This window comes from Prosopis cineraria, unplaced genomic scaffold (genome assembly GCF_029017545.1).
Source record: "Prosopis cineraria cultivar Desert tree isolate PC_DT_omini unplaced genomic scaffold, ASM2901754v1 PC14, whole genome shotgun sequence".
In the NCBI taxonomy this organism is placed as follows: Eukaryota; Viridiplantae; Streptophyta; class Magnoliopsida; order Fabales; family Fabaceae; genus Prosopis; species Prosopis cineraria.
Genome location: NW_026555345.1, coordinates 19,342,394 through 19,367,089, shown reverse-complemented (window position 1 = coordinate 19,367,089; position 24,696 = coordinate 19,342,394). Strand labels below are relative to the sequence as shown.

The 24,696-nt window shown below is 30.7% G+C and overlaps 1 protein-coding gene and 1 long non-coding RNA gene across 7 annotated transcripts; one reads left to right on the top strand and one right to left on the bottom strand.

The window, feature by feature from the left end:
• Positions 1–2,506: 2,506 nt before the first annotated feature.
• LOC129293189 (uncharacterized) lies at positions 2,507–6,018 on the bottom strand. Its single transcript, XM_054931002.1, has 7 exons — positions 5,559–6,018; positions 4,781–4,891; positions 4,570–4,668; positions 4,194–4,304; positions 3,801–4,104; positions 3,373–3,512; positions 2,507–3,286 (listed from the first exon to the last, which is right to left on the bottom strand). The coding sequence occupies exons 1-7, from the start codon at positions 5,694–5,696 to the stop codon at positions 2,750–2,752; spliced, it is 1,440 nt and encodes a 479-aa protein (XP_054786977.1). The 5' UTR covers positions 5,697–6,018; the 3' UTR covers positions 2,507–2,749.
• Positions 6,019–8,368: 2,350 nt separating this feature from the next.
• Positions 8,369–23,394, top strand: LOC129292827 (uncharacterized). Of its 6 annotated transcripts, none has more exons than XR_008589011.1 (8): positions 8,369–9,334; positions 9,557–12,796; positions 12,924–13,036; positions 13,150–13,987; positions 20,952–21,211; positions 21,617–21,677; positions 22,488–22,548; positions 23,013–23,394. It is a non-coding gene; the product is annotated as an uncharacterized LOC129292827 (long non-coding RNA). The 6 variants fall into 6 exon arrangements; XR_008589014.1 differs by lacking the exon at positions 23,013–23,394 and having other exon boundaries at positions 9,557–9,700; positions 12,683–12,796; positions 22,488–22,747; XR_008589012.1 differs by lacking the exon at positions 23,013–23,394 and having other exon boundaries at positions 9,557–9,700; positions 10,162–12,796; positions 22,488–22,747.
• Positions 23,395–24,696: the final 1,302 nt, after the last annotated feature.

Below are 24,696 nucleotides of genomic sequence, written 5' to 3'. Positions count from 1 at the left end.
CTTGTGCGCAACGTCTCGGCTCATCCAATAATTAAAGATTTTGGGACCAGGATACGATTGTGCTTTCAGATTTCTGCTAAAGTTAATTTCTTGGGACAATTTATAGGTAGGACTATTTCAAAACATGAAACTTTTCATTTTCAATTTCAAACACCTTCTCTCAACAAACTTAACGACCTTTTAGTTGACGAACTTTTTTTTGTTTTGTTTTGGGAATTCTTAAATTGAAGTGAACTTTCAAGTTTCAACCACATCCTCTCAATATTGATAATGAAAAAAAGTAAATAATTAAAAATGGCGATGTTTTTTTTTTTTATTTATTATGACTCATTTGCATATTGGTGTCCCCATTCCCCCCCCCCCCCCAAAATTTGATTCCAACCAAAACTCTCTCGCTTACACAGTATCTCCTCTTCAAAAATAAAAATAAAAAAGGCAGATAAAACAATTTAATTGACGGTTCATCATATATTAATATAAACAATTAGTTGATTTTTTAAATTAAAGAGGCAGACACTAACTATTTAATATTACAAACCAAGTCCAACTCACAACTTGTTTATAAAAAAAGTTTACATGTTTTCACCCCCAAAAAAAGAGAGAACTTGCGTGTTACAGGGCCCAAAAGCCATTGGCAGATTGTAGGTTTATTTTTTAAATTAGAGAAGCAGACACTAACAATTTAAGATTAAAAATTAAGTCAAACCCACAACCTATTTATATGAGAATTTACATGTTTTCAGCTGAAAAAGAGAGGGAGAACTTGCATATTATAGGGCTAATTAATTAATAAATTCATTATCATTATCATTATTTCTTTTATTTTTTCATTTTTTATTAATTAAATTAATAAAAAATAAAAATCGAAATAAAATTGAAAATTCATTTGTTAGTATTAAAAAATTCAGAATAGAATTCTAATAATAGAATATATTAATAATAATATTAACTTACTTTTTATTAATTTAATTCACAAAAATAAAAAATACAATTATCTAAAAGAACAAAATGTTTGTTATGCTTAATATCTTTAGTTTGGTCTAAATTTCAAAATTTAATTTATTGAATTTGATAATAAAAAAATATTTTATTAAAATTTTGAATTCTAATTCTATTTTTTTATTTTTTTTAAGTTTAAGAATAAGAATATTTTGAATCTCCATTTTTTAAAAAATAAATAGAATAAAAATAGAATATTAATTATATTCCTACAATAACGAGTTAGTTTGAATTTTTTTATACTTCTTTACTTTGAAAATTTTCCATTCACATGGAAGGAGAAAAATATGAATTATTATGTATCAATGGAATCATTGACTATTCATAATTTCAAAATTTGATCAATTGCATGCCGGCAAGCCATTGACAGATTGTAGGTTCATTGCTAATGAATCTTATAATTTTCTTTGAATTTTATATTCAGATAGTGAGAGATTGAAATTTTGAGTGACTCATCATGTAAAAAATACATCCATTTTAATATATTAATTAATATTAATAGAATATAGTAAAATAACCATAGTATTAAAAACCAAGTCTCAGCTTGTTAAATTAATAAATTATTGAATTATTGTCTCGACAATAATATGCTTTGTTTATGATCACAATTTGACCATAATTTTAACTATTAACCCTTAAACTAATATCTTGATTGATTTAATAACAGGTTCAATTTTCAATACTTTGAAGATAATGGAGGAGAAAAAAGGTACTCATATATAGAGCAGAGAGTAAAGGTCAGGCTTAAAGGCCTGTTTAAATAAAGTTCGAGTTTTGAAAATTAAATTTTATTTAAAGTAACCGGACTTAAGAACCTGACCCTGATAAGCTTTATAAAAAAGGCTTGAGCCTAAATGACCCTTCAAGCCTTGTTATATTATTAATAATTTTTTCTTTGGTAGAACATGCATTTGAAGTTAAGAAAACTTGCTCACCTGAAATCCAAATCTTACACGCATTATATTATTATTAATTTTAATTTATTTTAAAATTAATTTAATAAATATTAATATACAGTATAAAATTTTTAATATTTTTTATTTTTTATAATTATTATATTTGTGTATTTATAAAATAAATGAACTTTTTTTAATAAGGATTTGAATTTTCTTACTCAACTTCTAAATGTTTATTGCTTAATTTTTAAAAAATTATAAAATTTTTTTAACTTTAAAATATTTTAATTAATTTATAGTACTTAATTTTATTTTAATTTTTTTAAAATAAAGCTTACTAACCCTCTTTTAAGTCCTTCAGATAAAAGTCGCACTTTAAAAAAAAAGTGAAAAATAAAAAATCGAACATGCTTTTAAGGGCTAGGCCCATAAGGGCCGGCCCTGCCCATTCTCATAGCTCTACGCGCACATGAACACACATTGAAATAAAACTAGGCTTGGAGCGCCGTTTTTCGTAGCTCTACCTGCACATGAACACACATTGAAATAAAACCAGGCTTGGAGGGAAAATTATCTTTGGTCAAGAGGAAACTTTTGTTGAATTTTCCGAGTAAGCACAAACAACGAGGGATTTATTGCTCACTTGAAAAAATAAATAAGTTACAAAGAATACAATGAAAGATGAAAATAAACCAAACGGCATAATAAGCCCAGCCTATATACTACAAACATAGTAATCTATTACAGACCTAGAGATACAAAAGAATTTCCAGAATCCAATTAATTGCAAGCATTGACGTATGCTGAAATATTTCTCTTCAAGATGCCCAATCAGATGGCAAAAATAATGTCACTTACTGTGATAATATCCGAAGTCCAGCTTCTAAATCTACCATTGTGATGGTGAGAAGTTCTTCTGTGTCTATACAATCAAAGCTAAGCCTGAGATCCAAATTTTCTCTAGCATTGACCAACATTGTATCTACCAAACCACCATTCATTTCCTTGCGTTGCTTTTCTGTAGTTTCCTTTTCTATCATTGCTGCTACAGCTTCTACACTGCATGAGTTATGCAACTTGAATCCATAAAGCAAACCTTCTACTGCTTGATTTTTCATCTTGATGTGAAGTATTTCGGCTAGTTCATCCGAATTGAAATCGTTAAAATGGAAAAACTTGGTCACCCGCCTACAGAATCCTTCATTTGAAGCGATCACTCGCTTCATTGGTTCGCTGTATCCAGCAAATATAACCACAATTTTTCCACTGTCCATGACAGACATAATCTCCTCTAAGGCTTCCAATCCATAGTCTTTGTCGTCTGCCTTCTGCATCGGTATTAGCCTATAAGCTTCATCGACAAATAGAATTCCCCCTTCTGCTTCTTGTATCTGTGTAAAATTTGTCTAACTTGTTAAGCAAGGCGACTGGGCTTCTAGAAGTATGTGAAGAAGGATTTCAAAGCCTAGCAACATACCTTTCTCCTGGTCTTTGGACCAGTATGACCAACAAACTCTCCGACCAAATCAGTTCGTTGTACCTCAGTCACTTTATCACTTGGTAGAATTCCCACCATGTGGAGTAATTTACCAAGGATCCGAGCTACCATTGTTTTACCTGTAGAATATAACAATCAACTTCAATGACTACAGAAAATAGTACAAAGAAAAATGAAATATAACTAAGTGCAATTTTCATAAAGGAGAAGCCATCATCCATGATTAAAAGTTGCAAGGCTAGTTTAAACATGGAATTGAGGAGAAAGGGTTAACATGGCATACTATATCATGGACCAAATGAAAGAACAAGGAGATATATATAAATATATATATTCTGGTTAAGATATATTTCCAACACAGGTTACATACAAATAACTACGTTTCAGAAAAATCTCTAATGAATAACCTGTTCCAGGATTGCCAAGGAAGGCCATATGTGGAGGTCTTCTGGGGCCAACTTGCAGACCAAGTGCTCTACGTCTCTCATCCAAAAGCATGCCCTTTGCCCACTTTCGCAATTGTACTTTCAAATCATGTAGCCCCACAACATTTGAAATTTCATTTTCAAGCTCATCCATTTTTGCTTTGGATTCACTGCATGCTTCAATAGCTCGTCTCCTCCTCTGTTCTTCAAGATGCTGCCGTAAAAGTTCCCTAAGTTTCTTACTTTCAGGGCCTTGAGAAAGATGGTTTAAAGGAGTCATTCCCTCCTGCAATTCATAGCTTTGAGAATCAATCAAAATCTTCCAGAAAATGAACAGATAACTTTAAAACATCAAGGCACATTTAATAGTAATACATTGTCCTTAGCACTGCAATCAGCATTGTATTCAAGCAATGTTTTCACAGTTAAGCATTCTTCGGCCCGTAGAGAGTACCAAACAGCAAGATGTAGAGGCGTCATACCATTCTGCAAGAACAAGTTAGAGAAAAAAAAAAAACTCAGATAGAGCATTGAAACAATTCATTCTTGCTTTTAAGCATTATGCTTTGCACAAAATTCTAAGAAAAAAGGGACAGAATAAAGAAAGATGAAAAAAGGATATGGCAAGCAGCTCAAGACCAAGCCACAGCTTATGCAGCTCAAGAATTATCTTTCTACAGTAACATTCCCTTGTAGACTTCTAGTGTGCGTGTGTGTGTTAAATAACAAGGGAGGTGAAAAGAAAATTCACATTTGCTTTAGCTTCAATAAAAGCACCATGAGCAAGAAGTAACTTCGTCGCTTCATTGCATCCATTCTTTGCTGCCATGTGCAAGGGTGTCTCTCCATACTACAAAAACAACGCAGAAAAAACATATTTAGAATTCGGATAAAATTTCCTTATGGTCAAGATTACATAAAGCTTAACATTTTAACAAGGGCAAACATTATTTAGTTCCTACCATATTCTTTGCCTCCAACTCAACTCTATCAGGTCCTTGCCAATTGAGAAGAAATTTAACTATATCAGCCCTATTGTGGCCAGCAGAAACATGAAGAGGAGTCTGAGCCATCTGCATTTAAAATAGGTTAGATCATCAGACATGAAATACAACGACGACAAGAGAAGCCATATGGAATCCTATAAAATTGAAATCATCATATAATCAAGCAATGAAGTTTCACCCTACAAGCCAAGCTTCAGGGTTTTCCAAATTTTATTACAAAAAGATTCAAAATAATAGAACTTAAGGAATTACAGAAAGTTTAGTGCATGAATTTAAACAAAGCTCCACACCGCATACAGCTGACTCAACTTTGGTCAAAATATGCTGCCCCAAGTAGTTTGTAATCAACATCATCAATGTTCAAAGCATGTTCAACACGCAAAGCATTATGCTCATCTTACGTTTTCCTTTTGATTCTTAATCTTGCTGGCAAATTCAGCAAGAAAACACAGAAGAATTTTAACAATACTAAGCCTGCATCAGAAATTATAACCAAGGGCATACAAGGAACCGCATCCAAATTTTCAATACCCTCTAGACTTTCATACACTACCAAGTAGATCTGAATTAATTTGTACAGTAAATCCTCAACTCACACAAAAGCAAGCGTTACAGATAACAACAACAAAAAATCTCTTTAATCCAGGATACTGATGCAATGGGAAAACAGAAATCTTTAGTCCAAAAAGAAAAATGGGGAATGATGGAAGAGCAATGAAGGATGAGATCTCACAACAGGGTTTCTCTCGTTGAGAAGAGAAGGGTTGCCTCGAAGTAGCCGCTGGAAGGCAACAAGGTCCCCAGATTGAGCGTATGCATGGATGGTGGCCGGTTTAGCAGATCTTGGCCGTTGATCCTGAGACTTGTTCATCCTGAATCCGAAGGAACAACGGCTGCTAGAAAGAAATGGGGAATGCAAGAGAAAGAGAAAAAAAAGTCAAAAGAAAATTTGGATTCTGCTTTTGAATCTTGGGGTGTGAGTCTTCGGACGCAAGTGTGAGAGAATAAGGCAGAGGATATCCAAAATCACCCCCGCGTCCGACTCTCGCGTGTCAAATCTTATTCACACTACTTTCTCGGCCTATATGGCCATCGTCTCTCTTTAACATTCGTTCCATTTCTGTATCACAGGAAGCATTTTGACTATTATGTACTCGTCGTCCTCCTTCGTCCACAGATCAAATAGACGCTGGACACAGCTGGATGGCGAACGGACTCGCTCTTATAACCGCCCACTTTGCAATTATTCAATTTAATATATTATATTTCATTGAAGGGTCTTTGGATGGGTTCGGATCCCCTCCTCATCCACTCTCCTTTTCTTCTGTTCATCTCATCTATTCCCTTAAATAATTAAGTCAATGATTCAGATTTAATTATTTTTTTACCAACAGATTTAATTATGTTGTAAAATAATTATCTTATAAAAAATAAATAAATTTAAATTGTTAAAATTTAACAGGTACAATTCACAGATGTGTATCATTTATTAAAAAAAATTTCATTTAAAAATTTTTATTTATTTATTTTATTGCAATTATAAATTGTCCAGTTAAATTTTAACAGTTTAATTAGTTGAGGCTGAGGGAGTTCAATTAGCTTATACTGTAGTCTCAAGTTTGAGTTTAGAAATATACAATTATGTTAAATAACTATGATAAAAATATGTTTAAAGTGAAGAGAAGAAAAAAAAAATCCTCACGGGAGGAATGCACGGAGAATGCATCGCTGCGAGAATCTGCTTTCATGTGGGGATATAGTGAAAAACTTTGTTTTCATAATGAGCTTGCTTTATATACAATACCAAAAGATTTTATTTAACATATTAATATTTAAAGACTTTGCTTGATATAAGTTAAAATGTATAAAACTTTTATAAACTTTGAAACAGTTGCATATATTTTTTTCATCTTTAAAAATTTAAAATTAACCTCCCTAACATTTAGTTTTATTTTTTAAAATCTCCTATTATTAATTATGTTATTTTTTTATAAGGGTTAAAATATCATTCTACTAAAAAATATTATTAAATAAGATAGTATATTGTAAAACTATGACTAATTAATTTTTTTTATTTTTTATATAATTGAGGCATTGATAATAGCCAAAACAAATATTATTGTCAACATATAAAATTTTAAATATTTACTTTTGTGTTAGTTTTGTCTTCTTCTTTTTTTTTTTGGGTTATCAATGGTGCATATTTTTTTTAGCATTAAAAGATAAATTAATCAAACATGATAATATTTAATTTTTTTAATATTTTAGCCATGTACATTACATTAATCTAACATGAAAATATAAATAAAAATTTATTTTTTAAAATAATAAAATCATGCACCATTAACAACAAAAAAATATAGATAAAAATAATATAAACATAAATATTTAAAATTTTATATAGTGATAATAACTTTTTTTCTTTGTTATCAATGCCTCAACTATCCAAAAAAATATAAAAAATTAATTAGCTATAGTTTTATAATATAATGTCTTGTTTAATAACATTTTGTAGGTGAATGATATTTTAACCCTCATAAAAAAATAACATAATTAACAATAAGAGGTTTTGAAAAATAAAATTAAGGGTTAGGAGGTTAATTTTAAATTTTAAAAGTGAAGGGAGTTATATACAATTATTTTAAAATTTAGAGGGGTTTTATTCATTTTAGACCTTGATATATTGACATTAAAATTATTGATAATGAAAAACTTTGTGTAAAATATTAATAGGTAAAGACTTTTCTCAATTTTTTTACATTTTTTAGTAAATGAATTTTTTAGAGTGAGGAATATAGGTTGAGTTATACAAGTTGGATCGAATAACTGGTGATAAGGTCAATTTGGATTAGAAAAAAAATAATTCAAATAAAAATAACTTTTTTTTTAGCCCAAACCATTTAACTCAAAAATCATATGTGTTAATCCTGATGAGTTAGAATTAGTTTTTTAAACCATACTATTTTTATAAAATTAAAAAAAAAGGGAGAAATTTTGTCACCAAAGAAGAGTATATATCATATGAGACATGACTTATTTAATTGTCTCAAGTCATATATTTTATATAGATATCATGAGTTAATATTTTGGTACATGTAGGATGAATTATGAAGAAATATTATATTAAAATCCATTATTTAAGTGTATTTTTTTAAAATTCATTAAAAAAAGAAATATAAATATATATATATATATATATAGATTGACAAGATAGCCATTTAATCCATCAAAACTTAAAGATTGGATTGAGTTGAGATTTTTTCAACTTATATGAAAATTGGTTAAACTCAACCTAACTCATATTTTTTTCAACTCATATAAGCCAATTAATATAATTTAAATTGGCTCATATTTCTAACTGTAATTTTTATCATTTAACCCTTAACAATTATTGACATTGAAGGACCTTCTTTTAAAATATGTCCTTATTTGAGAATAATGAGAATAAATTTGGCGTGAGGTCTTTTTTAGCGATTCTCCCATAAATCATTGATAATGGAAGATTTTCTTTTGTTTTTTTTCTGGTTGAACATTAATGGAAGAATCAATTGCACTATCAATTTCCCATCTAAACTTTAGAAAACCGACTACAATACTTCAACATGACTTATGTGGTTCGGTTTCTGTCGATCGTTTACACGTAGTGGATCAATTTTATGTGTTCTCCGGGCGTGGCTTGCAAGGGACATTGTGGGATTGTCTAGGTTGTCACCTAAGCTTTTCACGTCTTCAGCAAAGGTCTTGAGGCTTTTTGGGCTTTGTTGTTGGACCAAGTGTGGTTAGGGTTTCCGGTTGGAGGGTCGGCCGTGTCTTCTGGTGCATTTTGCGTTTTTTCCCTTGAGTGCACAGCCTCTTTATTTCTTAAGCCTGCGTGTGCCTCAAGGAAAGAGTGTGTTCTCTTGTGGGAGTGGTTGTTAGTTGTTGCTTCTATCTGTACGCTTGTCGGTGTGTGATTTTCTTGGGCATCAAGTTGTTTTTCCCGCCCATTCGCTTTCCCGTCTTCTGCCACCAATCAATCAATTCTACCCCGCGTTTTCTCCCTTAATTGGCCCCTTCCATATTTGCAGATACTGTTCCAGATTTTCACTCAAGGTTTGTGCTCATTTGTGGGCTCTAAGTTTTGGTTTCCTTCTTAGTGTCATCAGTTATCCGTACTCATTCGTGGGCCCCAAGCTTCCGTTTCCATTCCCATCACGCCATAGCCTACACCAACTTCTAACTGCGCTAATGGTTTTTCCTTTCGCGCTTTCCAATTATGTCGCATATATCCGTTTGTGCAATCCATTTGTCGTCACCCCCACTCTACACCGCTCTCTAATCCTCATCTACGGCTAACGAGAGCGTCACCGATCATGACCCATTGCTCCCGCCTCCGATTACTCAGGAAAAGTTCTTCATTAAGCTTCCTTGCTATGATTTCGGTTGGAGCTGAAATGGGAAACCCAAATTTCAGACCATTGTTGGTCGTATCATGGCTAACATTCCTGGCTGGCCTATACCCCCACTGAGGTACGAATTACGATGATTTCTTCATTTGATGTTCGCTTTAATTTTTGGGTTTTTTTGTGAAACTTGGCTCTATTTCGTCTCAATTTGAATTTTGTTTCAATGATATTTGTATTCGCAAGTGATATCCGGTCTGAAAGCATGTCCTGCGAGACCTCTGTTTATGTTGGTCGCAAATAAGAGGAGAATTGAATTCATTTAACCGCTCACTTTCCCTTTGTGTAGGTTATATCCTTCAGCAATGCAGCTAAAGTGGATGACTGCCTTTTCAAGAATCCTATGTGTTGTCCAAGTGCTCTGCATTTCATTGAAAAACTGTGATTGTCATTGGCTATGGTGTGCAGACAAGTGATGCTTGCAGTGCATTGGGTGAATTTTTGCGTTCTATTTTGAGGTTTATCAGTTTTGAATTCTACTGGGTGATTGTGATATGAGTGTTACTTTCTTTTTGTACTTATAGCATGATGGATTGTTTTGCTTTGCTTTGTCTTCATTAAATTGCATAGGGAATTTTGACTTACATGGTTGATATGCAATGTCATTTTGGCTTTTAAGAAAAATGACCAAAAATCTTAAAACAGATTTAAGATTGAACTCTGAGGAAGCTGAACTTCACATATAATATCTATCTCTTCATCATTAACATTAACAATTAACAAATAGTATAATGTCACATTCGGGCATAAATATTGGGCTATATACATGCAAAAGTACATCCAGAAAAATATAGTTTCATGTCAAGAACTAGAACCTAATCATATTTTCAATTTTTATACACATAGACCTCAGTTGGTGATCATAATAAAAAATTCTTATTTTGTTTATATCAGTAGCAACCTATTCACAAAGCATTAGTAGCACAAGACCACATCCAGTTAAGTTTCATTACCTTCAGTTGCAATAGTTTCAAGGGAAGGTCCAGCAGAGCACAAAAGATACGATTTCCTTACCCAGTACTCTGTTTGCATACTCCATGTAGTCCAAATCGATTTTTTTTACATATGCCTGGATAATTCAGAAGAAATGTCAAGTTGTCAACGAAGATTTAGATTAATATGCTCCTAGAAGTCCCTATTGGGTCTAAGACACATAGTATAGGACATTCAGTAGTGAAAAAGGAGAGATGGTAGAAACTTGAAAGGTTAAAGGGCTTTAAGATGTTTCTATTTTGATATTTTGATGCTACTAAGTTTGCATCAAAGGATTCCTGGAACTGAACACAACAGTCCCCAGCAATGGAAAATCTGTCTGGAAAGTTGTAATGTATTTGTACTTGAAAGTTGATTGGATAAACTTGAAGTCTTCTATCTCTTAAAGAACAAGGTGAGACAATTATGCTTACTTTCTATCCCCTTCTTTCGTCTCCCACAATATTAGCTATTTTAGTCCTTTGGTTATGTATGGCGGAATCATTGAAGATGTTGTATTGTTGATTATTTTGAATAAAGATACGTTGTGGTTACTGGTTGATGTTTTTTTTTTTTTTTGGGTATTGATTCCTAAACAATTTTGACGGCAATCGAGCATTAATTTAGTCTCAAAAAGTCTACTGATATGATGATATCAATTGAGTCTTTCACCAAAAGGGGGAAAAAAAACTTCTGATGGCATCAGTTTAGACCTAAGAATAAAGTAATGTACTCTTTATAATATCAACATATGGTATTACAGTTTCAAATACCAAAGTAATGTTTTTTTAAGATTAGATGGTCTCATGGACCAGATGATCTTGATTCCAAAGAACCAACCACGATACCAATTCACTCTATGGAAAAATAACCTGTTAAAAACTATAACAAATAATAACAAATTAATAGAACTGTCTAAACCTCACTTCACTGAAAACAAGATCAGCAACAAAAATGCTCTATTTACATAGTCCATAACTTGGTGCTGCCTTTAGTAGATAGCTCTCAGCTCTTCATGCTTTCTCCATCATCCTCCTCTCTAGCTCTTCACATAAGCTCAGAAAATAATAGCAAAATAGGTTGTGTCATAACTTTGAAGCTTGTACGTATCTTTCCCAAACATATCTGAAGTGAAGTGGCGTTGAAGATGCGGTGAAGGTTTTTCTTTAGTCACACCTCTGTTCCTTAACCAAGTTTGGGTCTTTTATTAAGATCCAATGCTAAGATGATCTATGAGGTGCTTCTGGTAAGACTTAGTGAAGTTTTTCAGGTCTTCTTTGATTTTGTTAACTAATGTGTGCTGGATTTGGAAGCTACATTCCCTTTGAACAGTAGCTTATGTTTTATGTAAAAAAATAATGTGCAATTCCTATTATAATTTATTTTCCTACACTAAATCTGATCTTAATTGTCAACAAGTAGTGATGCAAAGTATTGTACCAAGTATATATTATCGCCTACTTTTTCTTCAATTTTCAATGGTTTATTTTCTTCTATTGTTAGTTTCTATAGCAATAGAAGACATATTCCCACTGATAAAACTTTGAATATTGGTGAATATAAATATTCATTTGAAATTTAGTGCTTGCTTTGGCTTATAGACTTCTTTTTTTGGAAGAGCATGGGAACTCTATCATAAAGCTGTGTCAAATTTTTTTATATCATCTGAGTTTTTTTTTTATTGATGTCTTCATCTTTTTTTTTCCTTTTTTGTTCCCTATCTCCTTCATAAAGCATTGAAATGATATAGGGATTACTGGAATTATTGGATGATTGGTGTTATTAGCTTTTTTATTTTTTGAGACAGGATAGTAAATACTGTTTGCCTTAATTGAAACTTTTTGCAATCTATCTCTTCCATCGATATTATTTCTGGAAAGTTTGCGTTTTCTAGCTTGCTCTAGTCTCTGCTTTGAATTTGATTGAGGGTGATGAGAGAGTGGTAAGGAAAAATGTCAGCGATGGCCTTGCACACAAAGCAAATTGCTGAACCTGCCATAGAATCCATTGGGCTGGGATACGATCTCAAAATTGATCTCAAGCTCAAATTCTGCAAGAGCAATTTTCCTGACCCAAGATTAATTGCTATAGACAATGACCAAGTTCGGATCATTAAGCTCCCAAATGGAATTTCAATCTCAAACGTCCCCAGATAAATTAAATGTGATAAAGGGGAGCACATTAGATTATGCTCCCATGTCCTATCTCTTCAACAAGTACCTTTTAATTTGAAAACATGTTCTTTAATATTTTTTTCCGTCTCATTTTAATTGTAAGATTGAGTCATTTGAAAAACACTAAACGGTCTAATTGATAAGAACAGCAAATGTAACGGGGGAAATTATTTCATTAGTACAGTTTTGCTTTGGGCATTAAGATTTTCTGCATTTCTCAAACGCAATTTTTTTCATTCTCATTCTCCCTTAATTTCTTGCTATTCTAGCTATTTAATATAGTAGTGTGACCACTTCGATGGATGCAAGGCTTCTGGAAGAGACCCTTTCGCCCTACAAGCAATCCTCAGGGTGTCATCCAGATGGGTCTTGCAGAAAATCAGGTTTACATGTAACCTTCCAGAAATTCTATGTATATGTCACTATGATCTAAAGGGTTTGGTAAGCTTACTGACTCATATATATGGGTTCATTTTCATTTGTTTCCTCGGCTCTGTTTTGATCTGATAGAAGAATGGATGAGGAGGCATCCGGAGGCTTCCATTCGCACTCCTGAATGACTACATCACTTCAGAGATATTGCTATCTTTCAGGACTATCATGGACTTTCCCAGTTCAAAAAGGTGTATATACAGCGATTATGGTTAGATATGTGGTACAACCTATATATGTGATACATGGTTGAATAAAATCAAAGTTGATAATAAGAAATGGGTTTGCTTTCTGTTGATAGCAGGGTGTGGAAAAGGCTATGTCAAAAGTGAAAGGTGCAAGAGTGAATTTTGATGTAGATAGATTAGTGATGATTGGAGGGGCCACAGGGGCTACTAAAGTAATGTTCTGTTTGGCTGATCCTGGAGATGCTTTTCTTATTCCAGCACCTTTATTATCCAGCGTATGTATCCCATCCATAGCTCTAGAGTAGTTGCTATGTTCATTAGGAGTACCATCTTCATTGTTCTGCCAAGATTCAAAGTGGAAAATAAATTAAAGCAGCTTGCTGAACTGCTATAGAATAAGTCTTTTTTTTAGAGAATTGTATGAAAAAAAGACTTCTGTTTTCATTCACATATGGGGTAATTTTTTTGTTAGTAAACTACGAGAGTAATTTGAAAAGTTCTATCAGAGGAGTTAAAAAAATGTGAATTTTTTGCAATATACATCTAGATCATCAGACTTGGGTGCATGCGTGTATGTGATTTATATGATAACAGACTATGTGTTATTGTCAACAAGATTACTATACACAGTTATTTTATTATTGTTAAAGATTCTCTTAATCATGATATCAGTGAACGTAATGATAAAGACATAAATTGTTTGATATGTTTAAGCTTCTTTTTCTATATGTTGATTTTTAATTGTATTCGTTCTAATTGTGGAAGATTGGGTTAGATATAATTCATTGTTTGAGAGTGAGAGTATCTGAAAATAAACCACGGCACGGAGGTTGCTGATAAAAAGTGTGATTCTTGGCTTATGTTTTCAATTTTCATGCTGTTTGAGCATAGCTGTACTTTTGTGAGATTGTTCATTTCAGTTAGAAGGAGCACCTTCCGCAACAGCTAATATCGGTAATACCTGAAATTTATTTGTAGTTTGAGCGGTTATGTTTTTACTAAATGATGATTTAAGATTCTTTATTTGTTATGATTATTTTTATCTCAAGCGCCTAATTTATACATATGATGGATTGATTAGTATTGCTTTACAATGATTTTCACTATGTTTTATTGTAACTAATCTCATTTGCTTGGAGTATAAATGTTGTGCTCCTCCTCCTAAAAATTTGTAGCATCTATATTTGGCTTATCTAAAATTTGTTAAATTGATTTGTTGACTAAGAATTATGTTGTTATACTCATATTATCAAAAAGGCAATGAGATACATTTTTTTTTTTATTTATGAGACTATGTTATCATATTTATTTTAAAAAATAGTTAACAATAGATTTTTTATGTTTGGTTTATAATTTTTCATACATCAATTTTTCCAATTTCTTTTTTCAATTATTATTATCTTTTAAAGTTATGATGCTAATTTTCAAAATAAAAGAATGTTCAGTAAATATATATATATATATATATATAATAGTTTTATAGCAATAAACAATTATAATCTTATAGAACATGATTAATTATTGACTAAAAATTATAATATAAATTATGTTACTAAGAGAAATTAATAAATGTTTTGAATTTACAAAATGTAAATTTAGTTTTGAAACTGCTTTTTTTTTATAAAAAATTAGAGGTACTTTTTTCATAACATTAAATTACAAAACAACATCATTCTTTTTATTTGTTTTTATAATTCTAACATTTCACTAAATAATTATAGTCCAAAAATAGTAAATAACTCAATTTTATTAATGAAATAAGATATTGATAATTAGAATTTCTCCTGTAAATGTAATTAGTTTGGTCGGATGTAAGTAAATTTACACATAAAAGACCTACAGATCAGTATCTTTAGGCTTTTTGTAATAAGACATCTTCAAGAATGATTAATATTATATTTCAAGGGATATTTGAGTACATTAAAAATAGGGTATAGTTCTTTTTATATTACACCCTACACTGAATATTTGCCTAAATATTTGCTCATGCTTTGTATTTTCACTTCTAAATTAATTATGATTATGTCATTCACAATTATCGTTTGTTTAATTGGTTGCCAATTAATGCAATTCAACTAAATACCACAATTAGTTAAAAAAAAAAACTAAGTGACATGTTAATGCTGTTATTGATATCAAATATATAATATGAAAAACAATGATGCTGTACAGTGTAATTTTTTCTATGAGAAAGTAATTTTGAATACATGCATAAAATAATTTAGTTAGATGATATGGTGCTCGTGCATCGCACGGGGTGGAATACTAGCTATAGTTAAAAAGAAGTTCAATGCTACTAATGAAACTTCAGTATTGTAAATAGCAAACTGGCAAATAGATATCAAAGTCATGTCATGAATGCCAATCTGGAACAGTCAAAAACCAGTAAACGGATCAATATAAAAAATCTTGCAAAATGTTTGAAACCTTCAAAAATTGGAAAATCTTGAAAAATTGGCTAAGCTATTTTGTCTGATTGGTTCGAAGCTTTTCATGTTTCATTGTTTTGGGAAAAAGTAGGCAATAGAAAATAGCATAATTGTTTACTAAATCTTTTCTTCCTGTATTCTAGTACTATGAAAATTTGACAAAAACTCCTTCCAAAATATGCAATGAATTAAAATCTTGTCAAAAATCATTATTTTTTTAAAATTTTTAGTGACTTTTCGGATACTAATAATTTGTAGTAAAATGATTAAAATACTTAGTTTAAAACAAAAAAAAAAAGTAATAGCTCTGAAATGATTATTTTTCTTTAATAATAACTAGAATGAAATAAACAATTATAACTTTGCATATGCAAATTTTTTATTCACTAATGTTTAAATGCTATAAATATTTATAGCTATTTTAATTTAAGGAATGGCTATATTTTTTTTCAAGTAATGACTAAAACAAAACAATAAATTATTTAGTTTAAACAGGAGGTATTTTAGTCATTTTATTAAAAAATATTAATGTCAGAAAGGTCTTTAAAGGCTTGAAAACAATTATAGCATTTTGTAAAGTCACCTTTACTAAATTCTCATTAACACCAAATTAAGGTAACTATTGAAACTAACCCAATTGGGTTACTAAGTTTATAATATTTGTATAAATAAAATCCCAAGTTTCATAATTAGAAAAACACTTGAATATCATTTAGTAAACTAAAATTAGAGGAAAATATATTATGGAAACATGGGATATCAAAACAATTCAAAGCATGTGCATTTTTGTTGAAAACAACATAGCAAAGTAAAAATAGGAAGTGTGTTGTGGCATATGCTATGTGCACTATGACACTCCATGTTGTGCCATGCTATGCGAAGTCAGGATCTAGAGTCAGAGAATGTGAGACAACTCAATTTAAAAATTAATACTTCAAAAAATATTATAATAATTTTAAAAAATTACATTAGCAAAAAAATATAATAACATAAGTAAAGTTATAAGTATTTTTATTTGGAAAAAATATACTGAGAATTTGTGTGGGCAAAAAAATATATTGAGAAAGCTAATATAGAGTTTAATTTAAAAAAAAAGAAAAAAGAAAACTATTACCTAAAAGAATGACTTTAATTTGTTGTGCTTATATTTTATTATAAAATAAACAACCCGTGATTCATTTTTTTTAATAATATGTCTAATGAGTATAAATTTTTTAGTTTAAATTTATGGAACATGAGTTAAAATATCATTTATTTAAGAAGTTTTTGAACCCAAATATGCTTTATTAAGTCTAGAGGGTTCACAATTCTAAAACTAAAGGGTGCACAATGATATTTTTATATACCATCTATGTAATTTTCCATGTGATGTGCAAGGCAAAGCCGTGACACATTGCACAACTTAATAGCTTCCACTACTTTCATTTGACAACAATAGAGGTGGATTTTCAGTGCGCCTAATTTCTCTGTCTAATGTCCAATTAAGACAATCTAATTGTCTACATTAAGCTGTTTTCAAATACTAACTAACAACATGAGTTTTACTCCCAAACAATTTCACACAGAGAATTTGGGCGCCAAAACACATTTCACCCATTTCACACTTTTCACAACATAATGGTGTTCAAAACCCAAACACGTGCCAAAACTACAATTAACTCCTATACCATACTCCATAAACATAAGTCAACCTGTTCAACACACCACATACATACAATAACAATCAAATCTCATTTTCAAGCCTTAACCTCTCAATATAAAAAATAATGGGGGAGGTCAAGCATTTGCATTAAATCAATATTCATGTAAAATAAGCAATATATTTCATCATTATATTTGTACTAGTATTTTGGCCTATAAAAACCAACACATGACATGCGTATAACCTTAGGATCCAAAATACAACAACATTAATCATGCAATAAATTAGTGCAAGTATAAATTCAATCATGACCCTAATTGGCAATATGTTAAGTTACACATAAACCAATGAGAATGGAGGAATTACAATAGGAATGACTAATTCCTAAACCTTTGAAGCCTTTCCTTTTTTGATGCCTTAGTTAGAGCCTGTAAAATGTTAAGATAGAGAAGTAAATACAACTACTTAGTAATCAAAATACATCAATCCTATGTAATTGTTTATTAATAACAATAAAATATGGCAATACCTCAAACATGTACAAGTGTTATCTTACAATGAAATTAACATCTAAACACAATAAAGCTCAGGTAATCATATTATTTCATTCCACAAACATTACATAGTGTGAATTGCCACATTAATAACATACATGTGACAATAGCAAATGATATATCATAACTTATTATAAACTTAACAACCATGTAACATGTTAGATAAGAATGCATGATCTAATCATCCTTATAATCTCCTTATACCTTCCGATTGAAACTATGAATTGTTATTCAGTTAGGTTTCTATCCGTGTGAATGGACTACCCAAGCTCACCAATTATAAGGAGTGACCAAGCTAAAAATTATTGCACTCATTCTCAAACCACAACTTCCCCATTCTCAAATCCCAGAGGTTTCATAAAACCCTAAGCTAATCTCTTAAATAAATTGGTGGAGTTAGTTAAGTTCAAATTCCTTGATAAATAATGGGACAGTCTCTTAATAAACAGTGAGATAGGGCTTGCCCCTTGATTCCAACGGTTAGTAGCTAGTACCACGTGGATTTTTATATACTCCTCTTTCTAGAAGAACTCCTGCCAAAAGATCATGTTATAACTTATGCTCACATAATTCACATTTCACATACATAGATGTAAGCTTATTGATTCATGCATTAAGCAATCATATGTGAGCAACACTATCATTCTCACTTCTATTTACCATCTTATATCAAAATCTAGTATTTTTCACTTACTTGTGTATTGCATTAGAAAGCCAATACAATGATGCAATCATTTTATCAATTTTTGAACTTCCTAGTTCAACACATATTCATAGCATACACACATCTCATATTCAAACTTTACATTAGTAACCAAATCGAGTTAAACACGACTTCACATAATTTGACACATATTTAACATCATGAAATTCAATCATCTATTTTTGAAAAGGTAAATCAATTAATAGACAACTACACAAAAAAAATATTTCCTTATTACTTCAAACCTGAGTGGTCATTTGTTTATCCCTCAATAATTTGCTTTCAAGCTCATTTTCAAACTCAAATAGGTGCATGGATGATTAATCTACAATTAATTGTATCCAAAACCATTAATACCATCATTTACACAATTTCAATTTCAATTTCAAGCTTATCTATTGGGTTTATTAACTTCTACCAACCTTAACCCACTTCATTAAATTCTCTTAAGATGATTAATGCCACCCAACAACTTTTAAAACTTATATTTAATGCCTTAATTTTCAAACGCAAATGAGGCTTACTAACTAAAAATGTGTAAACCCATAAATCTTATGTTCAAATTCCTCAAACAACTCTCATTAACTCCATTTAAGTTAATAGGTTCAGACATATAATCTCTATGGTTTGAAAATCAACTCTCTACTACAAAACCTAGTTTTAAAATAGTGTAGAGTGGAAGGGGAAGGATGGAAAAGACCTACCTTAATAACTAGGAGCTTTAAGTCCTCTTAAACTCTTCTCAATCTTGTGCCCTAGTAGAGTATGACTTGTGCTCTTCCTTTCCCTTCCTTTTTCTTCTTTTGTTTTTCAAATAATGAATAATTTGATTTATTAAAAAATTTGACCAAGCACCACAGTGCATGCATCCTGTGCTGTGGTGTATGGCACAGAGAAGGACTACTTCACTTTATGTAATATTTTATGGCTTGTGCAATATATGCTATAATGCATGATATAGCAAAAAGACCCATGAGTTCTCTTCCCCCTTTAAAGCCCCGATGGCCTAAATTTCACTTTGGACTTGATCCTCAAGTTGCAACCACATGACAACAAGGCCTATTAACCTTATCTAACCATCCTCTAACTCAGTTCTACTAACTTAAACTTGATTATCCTTAATTAAATTAACTAAAAGGTTAAAATTTGAGATGTTACACATTTTGTGGGACATCATTGCTATTTGCATATTTCAAGAATATTTTGCTGTCATTTTCCTTAATATTATAGGAGCATTATTTTTGCTTTGTACATAATTATTAATAATTGTATATTTGCCTAGTGGATCCTTTTTTTTTTTTTGCCAACTACCTAAGGGAATGGATAATATAGTAATTGATTTGTAATTAACTATTTTGAGTTTGGTATTTAAATATTAATATTAAATATTTTTAAATGAATATTATGTTGGAATTAGGCAATAATATCCCCTTTAATTTTCTATATAATGATTAAATATATGAAATAAAAAATTTAATAATCATATTACTATCTTTTTTTATAAGATTGAAATAACGTTTTAAGTGTTTGCAAAAAAAAAAACAGAGAGAATCACATCCAAAGATCGCTCAAGTAAATTATCCACAAACAAGAACTAACAATAAGTGTCATTCTAAAAAAAAGTCACATTCATATGTTAACAACAATCCATATTGTATTGGTCTTTGTCTGTGAATAATTTCCTTAAATGGTCTTTGGATGTAATTCTCCTAAAAAAAAACTAGTGTTTTGATTGATTTAATAGTTGGTTATTTTGTTATCAAAACATTGGTCCTAAATTCTTAACTCACAAGTAAATTTATACATATCAAAATTGGCTTGAATCCATAGTCAATATTCATAAGTTTTCCCACACTCAACATTGAGATAAACCTTTTTAAAAGAAAAAAAATTGTTATTAGCATATCATTGATTCATAAAACATAACTTCTTTATTTGCCGGCACTCAAACTACATAACTTAACAAATAGGACAATCTAAGGTATATGAATTGTACATTTTAAGCATATCAAATATTAAGCTTTTTACTTATCTATTTGATTGATATCTCATATTCATGCATGTTTTATTTTTTGTTGCCCAAAAGTCAATTTATTCAAAAGGTTATTTGGCAAAGGTCATTTATTATATCAAAATTTGTATTTGAATACATTCTTTTTCAAAATTCAATTTGGTAAATTAAAAATTGTTTAAATTATATATATAATAAAAAATATTTTTGAGTGTATAATTACCAAAATGAATATTGATTTATGATTATTTGTAATCTTTTCAAACCCTAGTGCTTGCTACTCATTGGCACCAAAATGACCTCAAAATCAATATTCAAATACTACCAAAATGAAGAGGAACACTACAACAAATCTGACTATAGAGGACAATTATTTTTCCCAATAAAGGACATTTGTCAACCATTTTTAGTTGACTATCCTCTATTGCTTAAGCTATATAGGATGGTTATTAAATGTAACATCTCAAGTTTTCAAATTGGAAATTATTAGTATTTATAAGGGTATTTTGGTCAAATTAGATGAATTATTGATTAATAACATTTATGGAAGGCTAATATAGTTTTTGAATTTTTGGATAGCCTTATAAGAAGGCTAGGTCAAAATTCGAGCAGGCCATGGCATGAAGGAAGGTTTACATTGATAAGAGACTCTTTGTGTCATATGCCACAGCAAACATGTAGTGCACATATAAAATCTACATTTTATTAGTTGCAAAACAGACTTGAAATTAAATAAGAGGAAGAGAGAAATGAAAGATAGCAACGCAGGGAGCTCGTGGTCTACTAAGGCTTGACACTATGAGAGATTTGGAGGCATTTAAAGCTTGAATCATTATTGGGTAAACTTCCCTTTCTTTCCCCTCTTCATTTTATGTGAAAATTTTGACTTTTGGGGTAATGTGAGCTTAGATCTTGATTTTTTTGAGTTTAGACTGAATCCATTAACTTATTTAAAGTCTTAAGGAGTTAAATCAAGTCTCTAACCCTAAGTTTATGAGTTTTATAGTGATTTAAAATTTTTGTTAAGGGTTTGAACGAACCCTGAGCATAATTTGAGAATTTTTAGACAATATGGATAATTGAATGGTAATTTTGATATGTTGGAATATTTAATAAGATGGTTAGAGTGTTTAAAAATGGTTGATATTGTTAAATAAGAAATTTGAGTATTATGAGTACCTAAAACCTAGTGAATTCGGGGTTTATCTAGAGTGATAATTGACAATTGTCACTTGATTGTGTAGATTGAGTATTGCTCAAGCTTTATCGTGCATATAGAACATGTGGCGCTAACGTTGAACCATGGTAAGCATTTTGTAATAAAAGATTGAGGTAACAAAATAATTTACACTATTTGATTATATTGCTTAACTATTTGTGAGTAGATATGTATGTTTGCTACTTGTGATTTGATAACATTGTATATTACAAAACATGACTTTGTGCATGTGAAATGATTTTGAAATGGTGAAGTTTTATGAAAGTTTTATATTATTATAGCAAGAATTGGATATGTATATAAGTTTGGTATGAGATGTATGAGCATGATCATATTAGGGGATGGGAGTTCACCTGTAAGAAAGAGTAGTGAAAATCCATATGGCATGTATCTTCTTAGTGCTAGTGAGGCATGGTATTGGAGATTTTTTCCTTATTATCCATGCGAGATACGCCATTAGAAAGTGACGCTCTTTAGTATCAGTGATGCGGTGTTGGAGTAATGACACCCTGATTTGTGTGTGATAGGGAGAGACCATAGTTTAAAAGTGTGATAGGATACTTTTAACCTGGTGATCCTACCACTAAAGGTGAGTTCAAACTATTATAAATGTGTACTGGGTTCAAGAGTCTATGATTTCAGTTGGGGTGACATAGAGGCTCGGATAGTAGAATGATTATGCTAGCAGTAAATGACTTGTATTTATGGAAAGGATTTATTGAATATGCTAGAGTGGAAATGAATATTTATTATGAAAAAGACTATCTTAAATTATGCTAAAAGTATGTTTTTGGAGTATAAAAGCTTTACTCCCATATGGTTGTACATGTTAATTAATAATAGTGAATTATTCTATTATTGAGATGTTTATCTCACTTCGTGATTATATTTTACAGGTGAGGGCTTTGGTAGGGACAAAGGGAAGGAAGGGACACCCAAAGAGTGAAGAGCTCATTTGTATAGCTCTTCTCCTTATCATTTTGTTTTGTAATGAATATGCCATAAATATTATGCTAACTTAGGAATATGACATTGTTTTGTTATCACTTGTATGAGAATATGTGAAATGGGTGTGTATCTTGGCTTAAGATTGATGCTATTGTGATTGAATGAGTGTGTTCAGCGAAGATATAATTACAAGTGATAATTGTGTTGATTTATGTGTGAAAATAACCAAAACAATATTTATGTGGAGTTTTATTCATCCATTTGTGTTGTTGTGAATTGGGAAGTTGGTGGTCATTTTGAATATGTTTGATTATTTGTGTGATATGAATAGCTAAGTGTGTTGCGTGTGGTCCATTTGAGGTGATCAAAGTGATTTCGCAGCTAATGCCATTTGGTTGTGATTTGGACACCCTTGAAAGTGTTTTGAGGTGAAAACAAACCATTTTAGATTTTCGTGTCCATCTTTTTAATAGGTGATTATTTGAGTATAAGACCGATGCTATTAGCTAGAGGGCTTGAAGAGCTTCATGTGGATACTTGAACCGCTCAAAGCAAACGTCGGATGGTGAAACAGCATAATCTAGAATTTCAAAGTGCTATCATGACAGCAATCTGATGTATGACAATTGGTACACGCTGCGGCGCATAGCAATTGTGCCACAATGCAAATGCTTGCTGAGGGACTCGTTCCTCTATGTCATCCGCTGCAGCGGATTGGCCAAATTTTGAAAAATTTTCAAATTTTATTAGCTTGTTTTTAAGTGTTATTTAATTTTCATACTTCCATTATGTTATTAGATTGATTTTAGACTATAGTTTGAACCCAAATAATATTTAAACATGGTTTTCTTGGGATCTCATTATTTTAAACCAATTAATTTTAAATCCTTAGGTTGTGATAACTTTTACTTAGGATTTTATTTAATCCTAGTTATCACAATGGCATGTATGTGTGTTGTCATAGTAATGTCAAGGTAAAGATTACATTAAACCATCTTATATTGAAGATAATATAGGATAATTGTTAAATAACTGTTCTATATAAAGTTTCAAATTTAGACCAAATCTGAAACTAAAGAGATCTTATAAGATGGTTATATGTATAACCATCCTATAAAGCCAGTTTTTTTTTAAATAGGTTGCAATACAAAAATAGATATGTTCAAAAATATTCTAGAGCAACCCAAAAAATCATATCTACACTACTCAATTCAAAATTATAATGTTTACAATTTAATTACATTAAAATTATTATATTTAAAATTCAATTATATAAATCAATTAATTTGAACTAGAATACCAATCCCTAAAATATTTAAACTATATATTGACAACTAAACTAATCTATTCCTAAACTAACTATATATTGGGTATTGGATGTGACCCACTTTTTATATGCATATTCTACTCCAATCTTCAAGGGATTCATTAATATGGGTATCCTCGAAATGAGGTGTAGCATAATTTGGATAATATTACAACATACATGACAATGAAGTTAGTTGATGACAATTAATATTCATTACAATATAGAAAATAATTTATACAAAATGATAGATATGGTAAGAGGGATTGTAGGCTACCCGTGAGTGATGATGTCTTTAGCGCACATCATCACATAGTAGTCGCAATCATGATTGTTGCCAATTTGTCAAGGGCACTATATGAAGAAAATGATATATATATATATATATATATGTTATTGATATAAAAAATGAAAACAATTGAGTAATTAGTGATAATTTAAACATACCCTTATTGCATTCTATTCAATGTCATCCTTATATTCCTTGAAGAACCTATTATTCAAAAGATTTGCATCGATATGATATAGTACAATAGCCTTAATATAAGGAAGACAAAAATGTTATAAAGGTAGAATTTTGAAAACAAATAAAATATTAGTTACTAAATGTACTTATATATTGAATAGCTTCATCATATCCAATCGGTTAGTTGGATCCCCATCATGAGGAGTTGAATATAAATAGTACACCTTTAAAGCTTTAGGATTTGTTAACTCAATCACGATAAGCATCTAGTATCCTTTAGGAGAATTGGATGATATGTGTTGCAATTAGAATTTGAAAAAGACAATAAATTGCAATCAAGGCATTAGAAAACCAAGTAAATCACTCATTCAGAGAAGGAATCAAA

Bases quoted from the DNA above. Each gene is read 5' to 3' on its own strand.
- LOC129293189 (XM_054931002.1), bottom strand. From the start codon at position 5,696: ATGAACAAGTCTCAGGATCAACGGCCAAGATCTGCTAAACCGGCCACC. The intron at 4,892-5,558 runs GTGAGATCTCAT...TTTTAAATGCAG, and splicing joins TCAACGAGAGAAACCCTGTT to ATGGCTCAGACTCCTCTTCA. The intron at 4,669-4,780 runs GTAGGAACTAAA...TTGTTTTTGTAG, and splicing joins AGTTGGAGGCAAAGAATATG to TATGGAGAGACACCCTTGCA.